Source organism: Notothenia coriiceps, unplaced genomic scaffold (genome assembly GCF_000735185.1).
Source record: "Notothenia coriiceps isolate Sejong01 unplaced genomic scaffold, NC01 NC01_scaffold00032021, whole genome shotgun sequence".
In the NCBI taxonomy this organism is placed as follows: Eukaryota; Metazoa; Chordata; class Actinopteri; order Perciformes; family Nototheniidae; genus Notothenia; species Notothenia coriiceps.
Genome location: NW_011364722.1, coordinates 15,599 through 39,886, shown reverse-complemented (window position 1 = coordinate 39,886; position 24,288 = coordinate 15,599). Strand labels below are relative to the sequence as shown.

At 40.8% G+C, this 24,288-nt stretch overlaps 1 protein-coding gene across 1 annotated transcript; it reads right to left on the bottom strand.

The window, feature by feature from the left end:
* Positions 1 to 2,524: 2,524 nt before the first annotated feature.
* LOC104960590 (transmembrane protein 151B-like) lies at positions 2,525 to 22,487 on the bottom strand. The gene is made up of 6 exons (XM_010788663.1): positions 22,075 to 22,487; positions 13,452 to 13,790; positions 11,549 to 11,683; positions 11,276 to 11,415; positions 11,019 to 11,058; positions 2,525 to 10,398 (listed from the first exon to the last, which is right to left on the bottom strand). Exons 1-6 carry the CDS (start codon positions 22,141 to 22,143, stop codon positions 9,148 to 9,150), a joined length of 1,974 nt encoding a protein of 657 aa, XP_010786965.1. The 5' UTR covers positions 22,144 to 22,487; the 3' UTR covers positions 2,525 to 9,147.
* Positions 22,488 to 24,288: the final 1,801 nt, after the last annotated feature.

The following is a 24,288-nucleotide window of genomic DNA, read 5'->3' as shown; positions in this document are numbered from 1 at the left end:
AACATATTTGTAGCGTTTATGATTTAAATTCTGTATACAGTTAAGATATTTTGTTATTCTATGTATCCATATCTATTAATATTCGACTACTTATTTTATATTTATTAAAGCCTTAGGCTCTGTTTTTGACTTTACACCAACTATGGCTGCTCCTCTATCTAATCTCATGTGTTACAGCGAATAGCTTTTTATAAAAAAAACGTATGAACTTATGTAGCTATATGTAAATATACTTAATTATTCAGGCAAGTTTTAAGACATATGCAAATAATACATTCTTGAAAGCATTTCCCTCTTTGAACACTCCAGATTCTCTCAATATGCAAATTGGTTTCATTGCAAACATTTGAAATGCTAAACACAAAATGTTTTCTACTTCGGTGAAAAGTTTAATTTCAGTGTTTGTGATGTTGATTCTTCCATGTTGCATATTTATCACGGTTGGTTTCCAACTGTTCATGATGTCCCACGACTACATCAAGAGAACATGTAAATCAAAGGGACAAAACAAAATGTTAAAAGGCTGTGCTGCCCTCTAGTGTCTTACTCACACACCTGCAGTGTGAGAGTTCTTCCTCCAACTGTAAAGGATCACTTCTGAAATGACCCAAAGCTTTCACCTTCAAAATATCACAGAGAGAGACAAACCCTGAAGAGACTTAACATTACAATAAAGAAGCACAACATGACTACAAAGAAATAAATAACTACAAAGAGACAAAAGGGGCTAAACTACTATAAAGTCATCGTCCTTAGGGGCCTTTTACATGACTCTGCCTCGCTTTGGTTTTAGAGGATTTAAAGTCTGAAACAATTCATATCTGCTGTGTACAGATCCAGGGCTCAATTCCTGACTTGAATAAACATGACACAGATCAAGTTGACTGTTTGTTTGTTTCTTTTAAAATTCAGATGAAGTGGAGCAAGTAGACAATCCCATGGGGCGAGTAAATCCAGCGAAGCTTTATACTTCCTGACTCCGTACATGACTGAGCTGACATACACATTTGCAGAAAGCACTTTGTTGTCATTACCTATAGAATACAAATAGGAAGACAAATCAGACTGTTATTGCGTGACAAGAGGAGCCAGGTTGTAAACAGATACTTTGATGCAGCCGGATGTTGCTTTGAACTCCTCTCCTTCCTGATGTGTGGAGATGATAGGAAACAAACAAATACAGAGACCCAATCCACCATGATGAAAGTGCTCCCTGAACACACACTCACAGGACAAAGAGAACAACTGCAAACATGCCATTGCAGACACATTAACAGTTTATATTGAAATGCCTGCCTGTCATTCTCAGCCTGTGAATGGCAGCCATTGTAATGACCTTTTATGAATATTGAATGTGCTGTAGACCAACATCGGATTGATGTTCGACAATATGCGAGACACCCGAAACTACCAACACAAGGACACTCTGATGGCTCAACAAAGGACTGTAACAGCCTTGCAGGTGATCTATAGTGCAGCAGATGAACTAGGAGAAAGGTTGAGGGGGTAATAATCATGATTCATTCTCACAATGACTGAGGGAAGCCTCTCAGGCCCGAGGCTGGAACCAAAATCACCCAAACAGCCATCAACCGTTAGCACATTACTGGGCGCTGTGATTTAGTTTTGCAATTCAATACAGTTGAGAGACTAGCAATAGAAATGGACTATTTGACATGCACTGGATCATACAATTCCCATAATCCAACTGTCTTTTGTTGTTGTTTTATATGACTAAGATTACCTGAATGATTATCTTTATTTTCTGCAGCGAGGGGAACAAACAAACAGAATGGGTTTGACTGTGATGCAGTCTGGAATCATGGGAGTTGTTGCGTGCAACATCGCTGCGATATTGCAGCAAGCTGAATTATACGCAGAAGTCTACTCCTCTCCAGGTGATCATCATCACGGTTTTACCATTGAAAACTATAAATAAACCAGTTTTACTCCAAAAAGCTGTGTTTTTTTTTCTAAGCTAGCTGGCACTTACTCCGCTTGTTTCTCTGAAAACTTAAAATCCAGACATTGAAAATTCTTCATCTGGCAAAAAAAAGTTTAAATAAAACTAGATCAAAAAGGTATGGTGAACAGAATGTGAGTAAAAACTGAGTAAAAAGTCAATTTTAGACGCTGACGCTAACACATGGGCAAAGCAGAGGAGATGGGGAAACTTCCTCTCAAGCTGAGAAAACATTCAACACCTTTTTTAAAGGATGAGTATTTCCCCACAGGGCGAGCACATGGTGGTTGAGTGCCATTAAAGATCTGTAATCAACAGAAAAAAAGAAGTGTTTTTTAATAACAAAAGTATTGCATTATTTTAGTCTAGAGAAGATGCTCAAGCTGTAATAAGCGCAATTTCTGTATATCATCCATTTGTGTTAATGCATCACAAATGGTTACCCACATTGAGAAGAGCTGGAGGGGTCAGATAAAAAAAAAAGTTATTACTGCCCAATTTTATCTTTAAAATTAAAAAAACATCAGGTTAACAAGAATCCCACAAAACCAAACGCTGGTATACCAAGCAGGTTGACTTTATTTGCATCTTCCATGATAATTAGTTGTCATCATCATTGCAGGAGCGCATCAGTTAACAGTGTTATTGCCTCCAGCTCCATTACCCCCACTGTCATCATCCACTCAAAGGAAATAATTACATTATCTGAAACAGGCCAGTGACAACAACTATACTCTGGTGTGATATTGACAATCTCATTATCAGTTACATATTAATTAGCTTAAATACTGAGGACATTTTTGCTCGACGGTGCTTGAACAGTGCACCCATTCCTGGCTTCACTTTGTAAGACAATAATGCATTGTACTTGACATTATTGTTCCATAGAGGCTGCATGTACATAACGACTACATTGTGGTTACACTTCATTTGTTTGACAGCTCACAGGTAATCCAGCAACATTAAATATTTAGCAGGAAAGTAAATGGGCATCCTGAAATGTCATGTGACGTGACTTGAGGACTTTTAACATGAATATCCTTTTTTTTTTTAAAGCTTTATCGTCCAATGGTGACTTGACAGTCAGGTGACGCAGCACATATTTAAGCAGAGTGTAATTTCATCAGCCACTAGTTCCCTTTCTCCAATTATGATTATTAAAATCCAAACTGACTCTAATCTGACCCTGATCATAAAATTAGCCTTGACCCAGACACTGAATATCAGTTAATTATACTGACACTAATGTATCACTTAGACATAATGTTATCAGCTGAATAAACAGGCATCATCACTACCATTGTAAAGCATAAGACAACTCATGACACATTGTAAAACTAAATAAAACAAAGTTTGAACACAAAATAAAACTACTTGTGCAATACAGTGTTTGCTCAATCTTGGCTGCTTTTTTTTGTTCCGAGGGAGGCTTGTAAATGCACACAAAATCACATTAATTGTCTGAGGTCACACCCTGAATTCTTTTAACTTTAAATAAATTACATTAACTGTCAATGAATCACAAGTGTTTGTTTCCTGACAGTTTGTAGTGTCCGCATTAGACTAAGCAAGTCCTTTCTAAAAATCAAAAATGCAGCTGGAGTTCATGTGATCTGGAGTCAAACCAATTCTAAACAGGTTTTTTTACAGTGTTCGACAAACTCTGTATGACTGGACTCGTCCCATGAGAGAAACAGTTACAGAATTGACAACAATACATTGGTCATAATTGCTAGAGCATTGTAAATGGTATTCGAGTGATAACAATAATGACAGCGGAATTGTTGTGCCAACGCAAATCAAAGAAACTTTAAGTGGGCATTGGAGACGGATGTGTACTTTAAAGTGACCTTTTCAAAAAAGAAAATCACAAATCAAACAAGACAGCCAGAGAATGAGCTTGGCGGTTGATAAGCAAATTGCCTTTTTATAACAGTGTTGTCATTTTTATGACTGAAGCTCCCATTGCTTGTGGTTATAATTTCAGAAAGCTGCTTAGCAACATCAACACGTCCAGCCACAAAGCAGGGATATGGGCGATATCGCTTTGCAACACATTCAGTGACAGTTAAAGGAAAATAAGATCAGTGAATGCACAATCACATACAGCTGCACTGTTCTCTGCAGGTTTAAAGGGACAGTTCACCCCAGAACATTTCAAAAGTTCCGACTCACCTCAAGCTCTGGATTAACATAAGTAACAGGGTCACAATTCTTGGAAGACACATTAGTGTTGTATTTTTCAGATTTATCCTTCTAGTCCCATTACGTTATAAATCTTTACAGGCGATATTTCTAACACTCTGCAACGCTAATCAAAGAAATCTAGTTTGAAAAACACCACTACAGGTGAGAGGAACATTTTTTGGGGAGTAAACTGTCCCCTTAACCTTTTAGCCTGCACCTCTGCTCAGTGATGTCATAGTAGTTGCTTTACTAACACATCTGTGTGTGTGTGTGTGTGTGTGTGTGTGTGTGTGTGTGTGCAGAGAGCAGGACATCAGCTGTTTTCTACCCTTAGATTCACTGTTGTTTACCCTCTGAATACAATACATCTCTGCATTGCAACACCTTATAAGGCTTTGCTGCCACCTAGTGGACAGAAACACAACGTATCAGACACATTCTGGGAGGATTTACTCATGAGCTTTTTTCAGTTTCTCTCCTGAGTAAAACCAGCCTTTTTTCACTTTGTGTAAATGTTGAATCATCTCCACCTGTACCATCTGCTCGTCTATGTTCATGTGTGTAAGCCTAGGCATTATCTGTTCTAATTGTGTGTTTTGCTTTGGTATGATGGATGTGTGTGAAAGACAGCTTGTGTTGACACAGGAATGCAGCATAAACTGAAATCCTGAGCGAAAAGTTGGCAACGTCGGACACAAAGGCAACAAAGCAGGACAGCTCCATGCTTTCAGTGTGTGTGTGTGTGTGTGTGTGTGTGTGTTAAGACTTTGCATGTGTGTGGCTGTTATGGGTTGATGTTACTCTAGTCTAAAATAAGCTGTTATAATGTCTGCTTTATGGCTGTGGCTAAACATGCAAGCGCACATGAGTGTGTGTGTAAGACATCATGGGCACAAAGCTCTTGGCACACCTGAAGCGACTGAGGACACACTTTTGACACACACTGGTAATAAAGCAGTATAAATATCCAGTCGCAACACATGAGTGAAACACACAAAAATAATTAAATATCAAAACTCCAAGCACCCAACGCATATTGGAGGCTCAGTAATCAAAGACTATGGGAAGTAAATTGTTTGTTTTACAAAAATTAAATACATTTTTTAAAAAACAGCTAAGAAATAAAACAATTCTGAAGCTTACAAAGGCATTTGGATTCAAGACATCACTTAATAACCTGAAATCATGTCTAATCAAGTATGCAGATGATATAAAAGCAGCACATTACAGACTGAATTGTATTTTTCTGTTTGTCAGTTTTAGTGGCAAAGTATTAGGATAGTTAGGATGTTAAATTGAAGCTCACTACATGTGATTTCCAATTTAAGTGGCTATAAGAACTGAAATACACACGCATAAACAGAGTGAATGAATGTGTGGAAGCAACTCTATCAAATTAACAGAAGTGTGGTTCAATGCTTTTTAGTGCTTCTTTTTGTTCAGGGACATTTATAGAGACGTTTTTATCAACAAGTCAAGAGACTGAGATAATAATATATAGCTGTAAAAATAATTGTCTTTTAATCTCACATTTTCTTCTTTTTAGCGGCTGCTTAAGTCATTTTCCAGTTGTCCAGTCACAAAGAAACATCCTGGTTGTTGTTTATTTGATGTCCAGTAATTATTCTTTCCATTTGTCTTCTTGTGCCCACTCCAAATTGATGTCCCCGAAAGTTACGGAAGATCCAGAGTCTGTGTGTGTGAATGTGTGTCAGAGTGTGTGTCCCGTACAGCAAACCAGGCCGTGCTCTACTTTACCTTTCCGGAAAGTTTCATTGAAAGAACGTTTCCTGCTGTCTCTGCTGAATCCAGGTTGGGTGTAAGGATCCATATTTATGAAGCGTCTGAAGCATTGCTCTTTTTCAGGAAACTCCTCATGTAGGATATTTTTCTCAAACTTTCATTCTTTAAGGTGTGCTTTTTGGAGAACGAGGGAGACCTTCCATCATCACAGAGTGGCTGCGGGAACCTCAGGGAATGGTAAGAAATGTCCAGCTAACAAGTTGAAATGCTTCTCGCTAATGCAGCAGGTTTGGTGTGCTTTGTAAAATCACTGCACTGATGGTGGTGTTGTCTGTGCCAATTGTCTCTCCCTGCCTGAAAACAGAGCTAAACCCTATGGATTCTTTATCTACACGAGTCTGAAATATCTACATTTCACTTTTTTGTTCACTGCTTTTTGCAACGGCAGAAAAGATTTGCTACATAGCCGTTAGCTACTGCACGATAGCTGCTATTAAGTTACATGCATCTCTATGCCGGCTAACTTTTAAACATTTTATAGTGAGAGCACTGTTACTTATTTGAAGGTGATTCTTCAAGAGGAGGAGGAAGCAGCATGGCACAATGTGGCCGTCTACGCCGAGAAGGATAACCATAAAGATAACTGTAAATATAAAACTACGATGAAAGTGGCAAAAGATATATTTTTGGATCACTTGAAGAACGATTTGATGGATGATTAAACACTAACAGCAAGTTAAAATCCATCCGTAAATGAAGTGTATTTGTCACATACAGGAGGGGGATTAGTAAAAGGGACTATTAGGACTGCATCCGTAATTCAATGTTCTTATTAAAGAATCTATGTCCCTCTCTTCACTTCCAAAGCGTTGACAGATACAAATCACTAGCTGTTTTTTAAACTTCTCTAATATTATTATTCGTGTCCTTTTCGCTCTCTATGCAACAATACCCCTTGTGGGGCTCCAACACGTTATTTTTGGGATGTGTGGATACTCAGTGTTTATAGTTGTATAGTCATGTTTCTCGGTGTGGACGGCCCTTTACTCTATCAAAGGGCTGGGCTTTAATGATTTCTTTGTTGGATTTATTACATTATTGTTATCAGCAATGTTAACGTCTGCACAAAGCGATTCAATCTCTGAATTATTCTTGTCTGTTTTTTATTTTAGGAGTATACCAGCTGAGCTCATGTTTGACTTCCCATGCGGTCCAAAATGATGGACATAAATGAGACTAAGAGGTGATTTATCATGCGTAAACACATACAGTATTGTGTTATATAGTACCTAGTTATTTTAGGAAGGTTATTGTAATTTGTTTTCTCATTTTACACCTCTCTTTGGCTACAACTGTTTAAAACTAGAGCGCAACTATACAGGCATAGCTGGTGGAAAACCCCACCCTGTGTTAGCAGCCTGTCAGTATCTTAACATTTTTGTTTATTCTGTCTCTTCGACAATATTCAGACATGGGGAGAGGTTTTAAAAATACTTTATATAAAGTGTGATATATCTGCTTAATAAAATCTGATGGTGGAGGAGGAATCCTCGCCGAGAGGAGGCGTGATTTGTGGAGAGAGCAAAGAGGAAATGTGATCTGAGGAGCAGGAGAGGTGCAGCACTTTACAGAAGAAGTGATGGCAGAGAAGTAGAGGTGGGAGAAGGAGGTAGTGCATCAGCTAGGGTACAAAACCCTTTCACTTTAATTTAAACACAATGTGCTAATTTCAAGAAGAGATGTTGCCCCTAATGATTTGTATTTCAAAAAAGCAATAGATGTGTTGCTATGCACTATCTGTTGGCATGTTTGGAGGAAGGAGAAGAGAAGAGAAGATGGAGGGAGGACAGAAGATGGAAGGAGAGGAAGCCGCCTCTCCTCTTCGTAAGGAGTTTTTTCTATCAGCTCCATATCGGTAATGGATAGAGAGTGGTGCGGAAGCTAATGGTGAGGTGAGGCATGAAGAGGAGGGAGGAAATCAATACTTCTCCAATCTTATTATAATGTTACAGTTGCTCGACAGATGCTGTGTGACGTTGTAAAGTGAATCTGGGTCTTTTTCTGGGGGGGACTGTTTGAATACTATTTGATTTCCTGATCAGATTCCAGAGTTGCTGCTCCTTCTTTTGTTTCTCTCCTCCTCTTGAGATGATCTTTCAATTCATGATTTGATTAATCTGGTCTGACATGGTCCGTTTGTATTTGACTATTCCTCTCCGCCTATTGTTGTTAGAATGCTATACTCTGCCATTTTCTATTACCTTACCAAAAGCTCATCATTGTTTCTCTCCTACTTCCTCACATTGAATTAGTAAACCCTTTGTGTCCTCTGACATATTTAGAAGTTCTTTCTGTATTTCATCTTCTGATGAGTCTACCTCAAAGGCTCTGCTGTCTTTAGACCCGTTCCTCCTCTCACTCCTGTTCTTGCATAGATACATCTGGAAGTACATTCCCATGTTTTCAGTCTTTCTGTTATTCCTCTCGTTCTCAATATCTTAGTGTAAAGTCTACAGTTTTCAAGTATTTGGCTTCACTCATATTCTGATGCTGTGTTCACACCATATACGTAGATGAATTTAACATTGTGTAAGTCACGTGAATTACTCACAACATTAATATAAGAAAAGTTAATCCTTTGTTAGGTCTGTACGCAAAAGGACAAGCAAACAACTTTTAAAATGCTTTTTAGCTTGAATGGAGTTTGGATTGATGAGGGCAATGCTAGCACTTTAGCTGCTCCATCCTCACTAAGGCGTACATATGTCTGACACATGGATTTTGACATACTGTTAAAAGTTAAAATGGTATTACCTCACCATCGTTTAAGATGTTTATTAGAATCTTAACACTAACAGGCTTTTCACCTGAGAACATTAGGCGTGAACACAGCATCAGACTTTATATTATTTTGCGGTCAGCTATCATCTCATCTGAACTAGTGCGTTTCCGCTCTTTTACTGTATGCACTGCTCCCTGTAACAGTCATGTTCTACCGTACATCTTCCCACCTCCCCTTGTTTCATTGGTTATTCTGTTTCACACAGCTGCTCTTACCTCTGTAATGCTTTGTTCTTCCTCAATCATTTCTTCTTCCTGTAGTTCTTTCAACCTCATTCTGTTCTCACTCATTCCCATCTTATTGCTTCACTCTCTGATCCACTCTTTGTGTTCAGCGCGTTCCTTCATCTCCCTCGGCCTCTGCCCAGACTTTCTTGCTGTTAATGTGAAATCTATTGTTTGTTTTTGAATCGTCACATGTCGTCTCCACCGTGGCAGCTCTCTTCTCCATGTATGATGAGGACGGGAAAGAAGAACGCGTCCTGATAGGATGGAGGACGCTCCCTCCCTCCCCCTTCGCTCTCCCTCCCCTCGCCTGTTCCTGCACTGTCTGGCTCTGCGTCTTCGTCTCTCTCTCCTCTTCCCTGATCCCGTCTCATCACCACCACTGCTGCTGCTGCTGCTGCTGCTGCTTCCTCCTCCTGCTGCTGCTGCTGCTGCTGCTGCTCTTCCTCCTCATCCCCTTCTCCTTCCAGCACTCCTCTGGTCTCCTCGTTGTCCTGCCTTGAACCCAAACCAAGGAATCCTCCTCCTCCCCCACTGCTTCCTCCTCCTCCACTCCCTGCTCCATCCTCTCTGCTCCCTCCCAGCCCTCCTCCCATGCTTCTTGAATGAAACAGGCTGTTCGGGCGGCCTGCTGCCAGTCTCCCCAGAGAGAATCCGCTCCGACTGAGCACCAACCGTCCCCCGATACCTCCTCCTCCTCCTCCACCCCCCTGCCCCGCTGCCCTGATGCCTGCCACGGTAGTGTTCAGGAGCGCTGTGTTTCCCATGGGGGCCCGCAGCCTGGAGGGCAGGCTGGAGCTGGACGTGGTCCTCCGGCAGCGAGGGCAGCTCTGGAGGAGGTAGGCCGAGTTGAAGACAACGGGCAGAGCGAGAGGAGGCGGGTTGGGCCCCGTGCTCGGGGTGGAGCTTGTGGCCCCAGAGATGGGCGTAGAGGCGGTGGGGTTTGTCCCCCCGCTCATTTCCAAGTCCATCAGCAGGGCTTCAGAGTAGCTCGGCACCATCTGTTGGTTACAGCGGATGTGCCACTCCAGCTCCGTCATATCCACCGTGTTGACCCGAGAGATGGCTCTGTAACTCGTCCCGTTGATTCCAGGATGGAGTCCATTCTCAGTCCCTCCTTCAACCCCATCCCCTCTTCCTCCCCCACCTGGCCCTCCTACACCCCCACCTCCTCCGCCACCATCCTCGTCCTCACCAAACAGCTTCTCCACGTGGTAGTGGACGTACGCCGTGCGATATTCTGACACCACGCGCAGCGGCCAGGACATCAGGAAAGCAGAGGCCAGCCAGAAGACTTTGTGCCGGGAGAACCAGGGCTGCCGGGTCGGGTCAGGGAACGCCAGGATGTGCTCACGGAAATCCACGTTCTTCAGGTGCATCCCCTCCCTGGCCTCCATGTAGTCATCGAGTCCCTCGTTCTCCCCGAAGAAGCGAGCTCGCTTTGAATAACAGAAAGAGGATGTGCTAGAATTAGAATTCATTAACAGAGCATTATCTCCAAAGCTCAGGAGGATATCTTTAACCTACTACTGTATTATTTTGTGGTAGTTTATGTTTAAAACTAAAAATATTTTCACATCCATTATGTTTCATTACCCAACAGTGTGAAGGCCAGACCTGGACTTCACAATACTTGGATCAACTTCCTAACTGCACCTACTACCTCATCAAGTGTTCATAGAAAATGTGATAAATTATTAAGCTGGCTAGCTACAGCTGAATCTGACAGCAACAGTTGTAATGACAGATTTAAGTCAATAGTTGCTGGCTAGAAATAAGAAGCCTGCTTTTCTCTATCTCTGTCCAAAATCAAGAGATGATTGTTTCAAAGAAAGACATTTGAGTGGTAAATCTGCCATTGTTGTCGCAGGTGTGCAGTGAGTGGAAATCCTAAGAATGAAGCTAAGGGGGCAAACAATTGAAAGATAACACTTTGTGCTCTGGAAACTAGGGTTGACCTTATTGTATCACATTTTATAGATAAGACATTTATTTAATTACATTGATAGAGCAGAAAATAAATATACTAAATATGTTAATTTTGTATATCTTGTCTTACCTGGGTGAGGTAGGCAGCTTCAGCACGTGCACTGGAGAAGCTAAATAGCACAAAGATTTGTTAAAAACGTTCTTAGCCCCCCAAAAATAAGGATTTGTGCACAATGAATAGGGGAAGGTACATAACAGCAGGGACAAGGGGATTTTAAGAACAAAACAAAACAACCCCCTACGTATGTCTGTTTCATAAAGGAAAATAATAATAAAAAACGATACAAAAAACCCATCTAATTCCAGAGATGGGTTCAGGTGTCTAACCTGAAACACTTGGTGAAGCGGAGGCGGACCGCAGGGTGCAGCTGCAGGTCCAGCAGCTCCTTTGACACGTCTTTGACTCCGTAGCGGCCGTAGTCAAACTCTGAGCTGGAGGCGTGAGTGTTCACCCGCTCATGGTACACCTGGGGGGGGGGCAAAGTATGATGTTTGTATTCCTGCACACAGGGATGCAATATTTCACTAGGAGAAATTAAGATTCGCATATCAGTTGTTTTAAAAGTTTAAAAGAGTATATTTACGTGAAGCTCCCCTCACCTGTGTGGTGGTGTAAGCGTCTCCGTTGCGGTACCTGGTCACCTGTCGGGTCCTCCTGACGTAGTGATAGCTGATGGCCTTCCACCAGATGCAGGGTGTGGCCTGCTGGAGCCTCTGCACACGCTCGTACACCTCCTGTGTCAGAGGATTAATTCAAGACACATTCAAATGTATGTTCCTACATTGACTTTATACAGTATGGTCAAATTTGAGTGTACATAAAAATGCCCTTCTGCTCCCTTATGAGAGAATAAATAAATAACACAATTAGGGCTTGACGATTACATGAAAGAGATAGTTCAAGTTATTATATAACAAACAAAAGACATCAGCATTTCCTCGAGACAGTGTTCTTTTTTTAGGACTGGATTCAAGTTATTTTGAGATATAAGTTTTATTTCAATTCAATTCCTTCTAAATAAATCTGTTGAAAACGAGGACAAACTATTTAAGATGCGACATTGCCTGAGCAGTTCCTGCAAGCAGAACAATTAGGTTAGTCTTATTTGAATAGATTTGAGTTAAATCTGGTGCAAGTCAGGCTCTGCCAGGTTTTGTTTATGTTTTGTTTTTTTAAATCCCTACGCAGATCAATTAATCATAAGATCTGTGCCCCTGACAGTCTGGACCAATGTAAAAAAACATGCTGTTTTTGGCAGTAGCACATATCTAAGATGAACAGTAACCAATGTGCTCCTGATAAAAGACAGAGCAGACAAGGATAGATGAAAGAGAGACTGATGCCTCTGGGTCTGCTCAGTTCCATATAAATGGGCAAAGACTATTTTAGGAAAGAAATTGAAAGTGTTCTCTCCTCTTGAAATGTTAAAATTCCTGACTGAACTGCAGGAAATTAAGCCCTTATTTATCTTGATCAGCAACTGTCTCAGCAGACATTTAACACATCACCCTCAATTTATGTATACAAGCTCTTTATTTAAAGGCTTTTGCTGACTATCAGCTTCAATGAGTAAACAGATTCTGCTGCTTGGCTCAAGGTCAGAGAGCTATTCCTAGACTGCAGCAGTGAACTCCACACTCTGCTGGGTGCTGAACGACTGATTGAAATTTAATGGAAATGTCAATACAGCCACCGAGCAATTTTTTATTCAATCAAATCAAAAAAGATAGAATATTTTTTAAGGGAATTGATGTGTCTATACACCATTATAAAGTGTTGTAATCCTGAAGAAATGTCTAGAGATCCCTACAACAATGTTTTTTCCAATGGATAGGAGAATAATGATGTCACCCTCTAACATTGCAAATCATTTCAGAATTGCAATATCAGACAAATAATGACATTTAGATATGTTACCAAAATCTTCCAACATTTTTGTAAGCTATGAGGCCCTCTTGTTTAATTTAAAGGTCTCCTATTATGCTATTTTTAGGCATATATTATGGATCTCTATTATGTCTGATTTTTTTTGCTCAAAACGCCAAACAGATCATCCATTTGAGACATCCCTCATATCCCTCTATTTAAGCCCTGTTAGAGAACTTGAATAAGTATGGAGCTCAAATGCTTTCTCTCTTGCGGGTTTATCACAAGGTGAGTTTCTTTTTTTATTTCCTGCTTTTTTTAGACATGCTCTCTCCAGTACAGGTTAGCTCTGAGTGTTAGCGATGCTTGCTAATGTAAACAAAGACCATATTACGTCCAAAACACGTCGGGCATTGTTTCTGATAGTGCAGTGGGTCCACATTTTTTTACATCATATCGGACGCAAATCTGGATCAGCTCCATTGTACCCCGTTTTTAGAGATTTGGTTACGGAGGTAAAGAGAGAGGGTTTTGTTTTTTGACACCGGGGACACATATTTATGTATAAAAGACATCAAAAAGTGCATTTTGCATTATAGGCCCCCTTTAATGCTTTTACTGTTTTATCCCACAGACCTGGAATTCGGCATTAGCCAACATTGCCGTCTTGGAGAAGCAGTGCCAGCACTCCACCAGGTAAACCACGTAGAGCATCGCCAGGAAGGCCAGCGGGATGTAGACGTAGCCGCTGGAGCACGGGCTCTCCAGGTGCAGGATGTCGTTGTAGTAGGCGGCCGAGGTGGCGTCGTCATCAGAACCCAGAGGACCGGAGGAGGAGCCGAGGACGGGGACGCGACACAGAGCGCACCAGGCCAGCGTGGCGAAGCAGCCATACATGAGGAGAGTCAGGAGGAGGCACTTCCAGTGAGACTCCCGGCACAGGGAGGAACCAAAGGACTGCTGCACCGGACGCTGCTGGGGAGGGACAAAGAGAGGGGGGGGATAGGCGTTAAGATGCTATCAAACACACAATTAATTTAAACCATTGAGAACATGGGTCTCAGGTAAATTCTCCAATGCTCAAAGTTTGGAGGACATTGAAAATAATATTTCTTGCTGTACAAGTCTTTTATTTTTCTAAAGCACTTTTGGTATTCTTTTTTGTATGAAAGTAGGGCTGCACAATTAATCAAAATCTTATCGAACATCACAATATGGACTGGTGCAAAATGCAGTAGACCCGTCCCATTTGTTGGATAAGGCAAAAATATGAGAGAATATCTGAAGGTCTCTATACTGGTGCTGCCAGTCCCCGCCAAGTCGCCAACAAACAGTCATTTGCAGACTTCATAATAAATACTTATGTTGAATGTTTTTGTCAACCCTCTCATATTGTGAATCATATCAGAATAGCAATATCAGTCAAAAATAATTGCAATTAGGTATTTTCTTTCGATTGTCCCCCCCTGTATTAATCGTGCTATATAATTAAATAAAGCTGCCATTGTAAGCATGTTACCATGTGGATTTTAACACTGTGCTCATTTTGAGCCCTAACCAGTTTCCCATGCTTGTTGAATGACTGGAGCAGGTTATTAATATTACTTTAAATCTCCATCCAATTAGAGTTCGGGTTTAAGCTCCTAATGCCATGATTAATAATCGTTTACAGGCAATCCTTTTGTTCTATTTTTGCTCCTATCCCAAAGCCATGTGTCACACGGTACGCTGTTTTAACACTAAAGTTAGCCATGAACCAGTCTGAGGTGTGCCAGTCGAGATTTTTACGAATAATACAGTGTGCCTCACATTGTTAATATTTAAAACCGGCATGCCAGGTGGAAATTATTTCAAGAAATACATATGTTTGGCATGGAAACAACACATTATTGGTAAACCTGGAGGGAGTTTTTAAAACCCGTCATTTCCCATTTGTAAAACCGGTTGTGTTTCAGAGCAAGTGAGGTTCTGAACAAGCGAGTGCATTAAAGCACAAACCCTTACCCATCATAGGATAAGTGCGCCACACACACACTTTATGTCTCTCTCACACAGCCTCATTTCAACTGAAGACATCATATTACAGTGCACACACACACACACACACACACACAAATAATTTAGATGAGAACGATACTTCTAGACTCTTCTGAACTGACCGCACTCCAACATCAGCAGCGAAACACGAATGTGTGTGAGAGTGAGGGAGAGAGAGATGGAAAGCTTGTGTATTATGTATGTAGTGTATTACAGGAAAATGGAGAGAAACACAGCTTACACACACACATACTGTTTGGTGTGTGTGTGTTGCATGTGTCACGAATGACACCAGTGTCCTCTCCTCCTCTCAGCCAAGTCCTGTCAGCACACACCCCCCACTCCCCCTCCCTATCTTTATCTCCCACTCCTTCAGTGCAGTCACAAATTGCTTTCCACTAGCAAATTTGACAGGCTGCGACACACACACGCCTCTTTTTTTGATACTACTGTACGTCAAGGGCAAGTAGTGAAATGCTGCGTGAAGGACACCCCCCACTCCATCACCTCCCTGCAACTCCACCCAAAACCCCACACTGCGCACAACATCCCAAACATCTCTGCTTTCCTTTTGCCTTTCCTCTCCACATCCTCCTTCCCTTCCTTACGTAATCTTGTTTCTCCTTCCCCGAATCTTCCCTCCCACCTCCAAAGCATTTACTCTCATTTTCCCAACCTCAGTCTCTCCTCCCCTCCGTCCTCCTCACCCCCACATCTCCTCTGTTACATCCTCTCTCAGAGTCTGTCTCTAAGTGGATTGATTGGGCTAAAAGTGTAGAGAGAGATAGAGGGATAGAGAGGGAGGGTTTCAGCAGCATGAGAGAGAAACTTTTCATGAATGCATCTTGAAAGGAAGCAAAAAGGAGAGAGGGATGGTGAGACTAAAGAGGCAGTAACAGAATGCACCTTTCTCCAGGGAACCACACTGACAAAATTGCCTCTATCTCCGTCTTATTTTGTCTGGCTGGCTCCGAATCCATCCTGTCCTTTTCCTCTTACCTTGTGCAAATAAATGCTGCCTAAAATGTTATATTCTAGCTGCAGCTGACATTTTTATCAAGTGTCTGCAGGTGTCGTGTGCCAAGTGCGAGAAAAATCAGACAGGAGTCAAATTATTCCTGCATGCACTTCTGCCAATCACTTTTTGTCAATTCGAGCAGTTCTCCCTCCCACCGGGGAACGGCAGATTTGCTCAGATGAGTCTGGAGATGGTCATAAAATAGAGGGCGACGAGAGATATACCACACAAATTCCAGAGAAAACGGTTTACCTCATTTGGCTTACAAGGTAATCTCAGCTCTTCATGCAATGTGAACACGAAATGATGTGCAGTTTACAGTAATTATTGTTAATGTAGTAGCTATTAGAGCATCCAGTAACATCCATGCAACAATGCATCATATTCAATTGTCAGAAGCAGCAGACTTGAGTTGTTTTGTTCGAGAAGCAACATCTCAATCATGGAGCAGCTGGTCGGTGATAAGAAAAGCTCAGACCAACACCTTCTTTTCCCCAAGTTATTATTATTCTGAGGGACAGGCTAATCAAAACATCTTCTGCTTTCCCAAATTGAAAAGTGTAACAAGTCTATGTGAATCTCATAGAGAAGGTTTTTAAGAAAGGCCAGGGGTTGTACTTAAAACTGATTTGGCAACACACTGACTGAATGAATGTAACCGACAATATATTTCATTTCAGTTTCTTTGGTACCAGGTCCTTTTCCTCCATATTGCTTTTTACTGCGGGTAGTACCCAGTGATAGCACCACGTGGAAAATGTGAAAACATCTACAACGCAGCACTCACTGAAAAGGCAAACACCCACACAGAGTAGTATCTCGGCTGCCTTTTTACAATTTCTGGGTGAAGTAAATGAAAACTCTGCTGTCTATTGGATGAAGCTTTGCTATCTTTAAATGGCGGCTTATGCAGGCAATCTCGTGTCACACATGTAACAACTTTTCTCTGACAAATCACTGGTCTGCAGCCTTATTTCCCATGTTAATATTATTTGGAGGGATAAGCTAATCAAATGTGTATATCCTTTCACCATTTATGTGACCTCTTTGCTTTTCCAAATAGAAAATCTTTCTGCGTAAGTAAAGCCATGCAAACAACCCCGAGTTTTGCGGACGGCCTTTTTAAGATGTTTTATCAAGTGACAGCAAAATGGTGTTCTATTTGCGGGAGCTGTGATATTGAAACATTTAAAAATGCCATATTTTTCTGGCTTTCCCGTCGTGCAATTTCTCACTAACCAATCAGTGGTATGCTGTGATTTAACTTTTATCCAAGGCAACTTACATACACTTCGATGCCGTAGACATGCCTACTGTAAGTGTGCAATTTTGGGTTAAGTATCTTGCCAAAGACACAAAATGTTGACTGCAGGGGCTGGGGATCGAACCCCAAACCCTTAGTATATGCGATGTATCCCCCCTGAGCCACAGCCATGCACAGTGAAACACAGGGTAACTGAGCTCGTGACCTTGTGACCGATTGAGGTGCACTTTGGGCCAAATAAGTATTTGATATTACCCACAACACCTTCTGGTTTCAAACTCTGCAGCTTCTTGGTTTTCTCCTGATCCTCTTTCAGTTTTCTTCTGCCTCTAGTGAGCCTTGGCTCTTTTGTCAGGCTGCAACAGATCAAAGGCAAAGCTCCCACTCCCAGAAATCATCATGAAAAGAAATCTACACAGCCGGGTCTGGAGGGTGTTGACTCTCATTTTGTTATTCTTGAAGTTTGGGCCGCCTTTTTTGCAAGCTCTTTTGAAGAGCGTTGATACAGGGTGCTACTTACATTACTAATTCTTCATAAATGTTTCATTTATAACTTTAATTCAGTGTCTGTCTGCACTTCACCAGCATCATTATCTGGCAAGATGTTGCTGAGATGAAATGTTGATACTTTGACAGATTATCCCTGAATTCTATATATATTCCATGAGCATCCACAGTCACTAGAGACAGCCGTCTGAAGAAGAGTCCACGTACTGTAGCTGGCATGGATCTGTTACCAAACGTTTTTCTGGACAAGCATCACACACACAACTTTGTTTTCAAAATAGCATTTCAGAGCATTGCTCGGAGGCTGAAGCTCCTGTGCATGCTGTAGTTATTTCCTGTTTCTACTTAAGCTGCAATAGACAGAGCCTTTGCATTAATGGGATCTGCTCCGGCCGGTAAACGTCCATAAAATCAATCATTAGCCTCTAATCTGCTCTTTTAGCCTCTGCTAGAAAATGGTGCTAATCTGCCACATACTTAACTGGCTTTTATATATATATATATATATATATATATATATATATATATATGTGTGCTCAGGTCAAACTTCAGTCTCTTAATATTTCCTTTATGCTTCAATAGGGATACATTTAGTTTAGAGTACCACTATGTAGAGTTAATATTCCCTCCTATCTTTCCTACAAAAAAAACTATAAATAGATAATTGCATTGGAATTTCTAAATGTGTCCACTGTGCAGAGATGTTTTTTTATGTTTTGCTAAATGTGTCAAATTAAATGTATGCATTCCTCTCTCTCGCTCTGCTCAGACTGATTCAGCTGATAGGTGGGACTGGTGCAGCTATAATTAGCTACCATAGCATGTGGGTGGCAAATGAAGTGAGGAAGTGAGGACAGGAAGAAGAGCTGCTGGTGCCTGCAGTACACTGTGGAAAATGATGTGTCATTTTAACGTAATTGGAGGGGGTCAATTAGCCCGGATTCTACTAATAAATTGTTATCATTTAGATAATGATCAGTCATTATGCACTCACTTTGGTAATTGGTTTCCTCAATTACATTTGTAGGTAAGGTTTGGGTCACCTATGTATAAATGAAATACAACTGAAAGCAGCAGTCAGCCTAGATCTCAGTTACATGCCGATTCTGACGAGCGGAATTAAAAACCAAAACATGCACAGAAACCTCTCAAACAACTCCTGTAGATTATTCTTTTATTCTACTGTTCATATGTATGACCATAAAGTTCAAAGCAATCAATATTTTGCCAAAATATGCCATAAACTCTCACTTGAAGTTATGTGTTATACCTTATTAACATCTCATGACAAAAACAGATACAAGAGAAAGAAAAAAAATCAAGAGCATTGTAAGAGTTGATCAAATAAATGTAGGTGTAAATCTTATATCTGGTATAAATGGTGAAAATTAAGTTTGGATTTAATTAAATTTATTCAAAACCCTTGTAAAACATATTTACATGTATTGTAACATACAAGTGTTGCTATAAATATAAGAGCACTTAAACGCATGTATATACTTGGAATTAACTATGAAAAGAGACAATATGTGGCTTTGTGTATTACAGTCAGAAGGGATTTACAACAGGCAGAAACTTGTGTTGATTTTAGACCTTTGAATATCATTTGAGCAGATTCTCCCTGAGGAACCGGTGTTTTACATAACACGTCTGTAACGCTCGATGTCTCGCATCACCTACTCCTGTTTAGTAATTGAATTGTGATTTATGTAATGAAACATAAATTCTCTGTTAGTGAAGCTAATGGCCGTTCTACATTGTTCCCACTTCATGATGGCTGCTGTTATGTACTGTTATCATTCTTTATTGCAGCCTCCCTCCATGCTGGAGTTGATAGACATTCCTCATCAACAGTGTATGCATACTTTAGTTTTAGGATTAGTCAAGTCTACTAAAGATGATAATGAGGATTACTCAAATCAGAAATGGAATTATTCTTCTCTTTCCAATATTTACATTTCTGATTGATTTGAGGGACTGTATATGACTCCTATTGGCATGGATATTTTCTGGAAATGTTTGTCATACTGGATACGTTTAATGTTAACAGTAGGTGGTTGCAAATAGAGCCACAATTTATGATTATTTGTATTAATCTGCAGATTTTTTCTATATTCATCCATTTCTGTCCAGAAAATGTCCATTCCAGTTTCCCAACATCCAGGGTTATGTCATTAAATATCTTCTTTGTGAGTCCAAAACGCAAATATATTTCCTTCAATGTTGTATATAAACAAAAAAAGGAAAATGTTATTAATAGCATAGCATTTTCTGATGTATTTTGCATTAAAATAAATCTATTCCAACTATTCTAATTAGTGTTCTTATCGGTGTCAGAATGAGGGTTGGATACAATTATTGCCTCTTCCATCACCAGATGTTTTGTTATTACTTCTAATTTTGTTCTGCTTCTGGATTTGAAACTTTCATTAACTCTCCCTCACACACATTAGATCCGTGCATCCTCCTGTCTCTGCAACAGACCTGTCTGCTAATGGAAATATGTGCACAGACGTACATATGAATCAAACATGGGATTTGAATATGAATAAAAGAGGCTCCACCTCACGTGATAATGCCTGTGTGAGTGTGCATGCATACTCAAGTGGGCCTGGGAGTGAATACAGTTAAGTGAGACATGAGTGTGCAAATATTTGACAGTGGGAGAGTCAAAGAGAGGATGAAGCTCTATACTCCTCAGCAGACAGATCTAAAAACAGGAAGGAGACTGATAGGCAGAGATGAGAGAGAGTAATGGAGGCAGGGAGCAGATGACTGCATTCATTGCATTACATGGCACCGTCTGCACAGCAGGCATGGAGGAAAGACAGACGAGAGTGGTGGAATGAAGTGAAAAGCATTTACCAGGCTTTGAAATCTACATGCAAACGTCTTTAGAGCACCATAACCCTATTGCCAAATGTCTATGTACTACAGACGTAGTCGGACAATACAAATAGAAAAACTCCTCTTGCCACTTATAATCAGTTAAAGATAATGAGAGTTTAACGTATTTAAGCCACTTGATTTAAAGTTCATTAAAGCCAAAGCTCAAATCGACTATTCAATCGGCAGAGAATAAATGGCTGCCAGAATTAAACACTTGTGATTCTCTGTTTTCAAATTGTGTTCTTGCTTGGTCCTCCTCATCAGGTTTCAAGGTGGTGAGATCATAGCTAACCATATCTTTAGCTATCATTGATACTTTTCCTGGCATATGCCTTACGCATTATTTTATCATGCCACCTCCTGTTTTTCTCGGTTATCCATTATTGAGATGACGTGTTTGAATAAATGATGCTGGTTCCCAAAAATGGTAGTGGTAAAAGAGGAAGTGGTTTAGGAGGAGAGGATACTAAAGACTTGTGTGTGAGTTTTTGGTGGTGGGAAGGCAACGTGTCCTACTGTGTGTAAACATGAACATTTGCACAAGATGCCATCTCAAAGTTCAGGATAGAGCGTCAAAGATAAATTGATTTGTTGTCAAATCTTAAAGTAAATGCCAACCAAATTGGAAAAAGATGGATCTCGGCATTTTTTAAAGAAAATAAAAACTCAATTTTTCTAACTCCAGCACCTTAAATGTGAAATTTTCAGGTTTTCTTACACCAATTTGAAATAAAAATGAACATCTTTGAGTTGGTAACAAAACCAAAACATTTGAAGACATCACTTTGGGAAAAAATGAGACATTTGTCAAAACTTATACTCATGTCATAGACCAAACAACTGATTTAACTGAACAGATTAACCAACAATACAAAATTAAAAAGGTTGGTTTGAAAGTTTGTCATGCATTAATATATAAACACTCCTCAGTGTGTTTAGCCAATTATAATGAATATCATAGTAAATCTCTGTAAACAAAAACATATGCTTACTGCTCCGAGTATTCTCACCATTCACATTGAATCAGGGTTATTTTGGTCTGAAAGGTGTGTGCGTGGGTGATGTCACCCTCTAGTGTATTTCGTTGGTGTCAGCTGGAAAATGAACACTAGCCTACTATACAGAAAAACATTAAAGCATCGTTTCAGCAGGAGTAACGCATACCACTGAGCCGTGTCACATCAATGCTGGGGCTTTATTTCTACACAGGGACTTGGACTTCCCTCCCCTCTCTGTTTGAACCACAGCCTCATCTCAATTCAGTCTAAAGCCAAGGTCCTGTCCCGTGTCCTTGCTCTTGTGAAGCATCAAGGACTTCAGATAATAACTCGACTTCTTAGCGTTTTTTGTCAAACAGTATGTCATACATGATGCAGAAGTCACGGGTTGTATTTGAAACGACAGGGAAATATCTTATATGTATTAACCAGACTGTATGTATAACAGGCGCTTGCAGGGGAAATTATGCGCAACTTTACGCCAACTGGACTGTTTCCATGAATGAAGATTGTGAAGACAGAAAACAACATAGGAACTGCCCTTACCTGCTCTCGTCCTGACCCGTCCTCCAAAATGGGCTCTTCAGCGGTGGCCGTCTCCTCCTCCGTCTGCATTTTCCCTCTTGCCACTCCTTCCTTCCTTAGAACCGGGCACAGGCAGCTCCCTCCCCGGTAACGTCCGAAGGCAGGGACCTCCCCGGCGGAGCAGCGAGCTCGGTCACCCCATCCGCCGCAAGTCGGTATCCAATTTCACGATGGCGGGGCCTGCGGCAAATAAGCATCGTCTACTCCGGGTTTGGCAGCACCACCTGCTCTCTCACGGTCTCTCCTCCCGCTCAGTGTTTCTCCTCTGTCCGCTGCATCTTTCCTCTCCGGTCGAAACGTGACAAAGCGCCCAAAGTCAAAGCCGTCTGTCGCCCTCCCTGACAAACCGTTTCCGCTGCAACCGCTCGCTTCTGACTCTCGTGATGCTCAGCTACGAGCGTGCGTATGTGCACGTGTGCGCGCGTGACCGACAGCGCAGGGGAGCCAACCGGGGTCATGAGCTGCAGCTGCACTAATGAAGGAAGACGCTCGTGAGCACGAAGCTAATTACCATTGGTTCAGGTCTGCGCGAGGGGGAAATACAGTAAATATATAGAACAGGAGGGTGACGTCATTATTCAAACTTTGTTTTGCCAAGCTTGTACATCGCATTGGGTCTCCGTTGACGTCATATAATACCAACATCCCCACCCCCATATAATATACACCTGAGCACACGCGCGAGATACACACACGCGCACCCACTCAGGCACACATTAACCAACTATGTGGATTAAAATGGGTAATTTTAAAGATGTCGGGAACATACATTATGAAAACATGTTTCTCCCAATGTTATAGAAAAACACAGATCCCGTAATTCATTATGAGAAACCTGTCAAAAATAATGTGTGGATCTCAAATGAGTCAATCCCAACAAGTTTCTCATTATGTTGCACTACTAAGTTGTATGTTTGGGATAATAGTCATTATTATATATATTGAAACACAGGATTCTTTTATTCATCAAATTCACTTGGCTTAATTTGCATCTTATTTTGTTCCTTTAAAGGTGGGGTAGGTAATTCACTTCAGAAACCCTTTTTGTTATATTCCATGGAATGCTCTTAACATCCCGATAGCATTGAATACATTAAATGCTATGACAATAAATCCATAAAAAAAATGTCATCTGTGGAAGCCGTAGTACTGTAAAAAGCATGACCAATCATTTTAACCGGCCCGGCTAAAATAACAGGATGGCCTACCTGCCTGTCAGCCTTCCATCTGTGCACAAACTTATCTCGTGCCCTCATTGGTCATGTGTGCGTTCTTGTGTGTTGGAGGAGGGGCTCTGTAAGGAAGTCTGAAGGAAGAGGCAGATTTCTTCCTGTTGTGTAGTTTCAAATTCTAGCGCACTCGAGCTAGTTTCTCCATTCTTACCTACCCTACCTTTAATTGCAGGGATGGGCTTCCATAAACAACAAACATACTCACAACACCCTGATATAATTGCTACAATTATTTCAGTAACAGTTTTATTTGAAACATCATAAAGACCCATATAAATGCTTAATTTCTGTTGAAGAAAAGAGAACTGAGTGATATGGATGATGAGGAATCAGATGGGATGTTGATAAGTATTCTTCACAGAGGAGTGGTGCGATTGAGATGTCCTGAAATGTATAAACAAAAACTGGTTCAGATATTGTTACTGCTTTATAACCACATCTGACATTTATGTTTATTTTATTAGATACAGACCCTTGTTTGCTGAAGGACTGGTGAAGAGGTTCCCAGCTGGTCTGTGGAGCTGTGCGGCCCCCCGTCCTACAGGTAGGCTGGAAGACAGCTGACGGACCCCCGAGCTTTTCTTGTTGTGTGTACTGCTGTGGTCCTTGAGCCAAACATCATATAATCTCTCAGGAAGGATGGGTGAAATGATTTAAGGAACATCTTCTACCAAGACTTGATGAATCTCAAAGCAACTGCACGTTAACATTAATTAATTCCGCTTTCTCAAAGGAATTGTCCTTATGTCACCAGTGATGTCAACTTGATTTAAAAAAAGCACCTGCATATTAAGTAAAAGCAATGCTAAAAGGCGGAATTCTGGCTGAGCCGAGTCATATGTTTGCTATATTTGCTTGCGGAAACACTTGTTTCTAATGACTAAGGATAACAATCTAAGTGTTTCTTAATAAGTGAGCAACTTATTGAGAGGATATTGGCAGT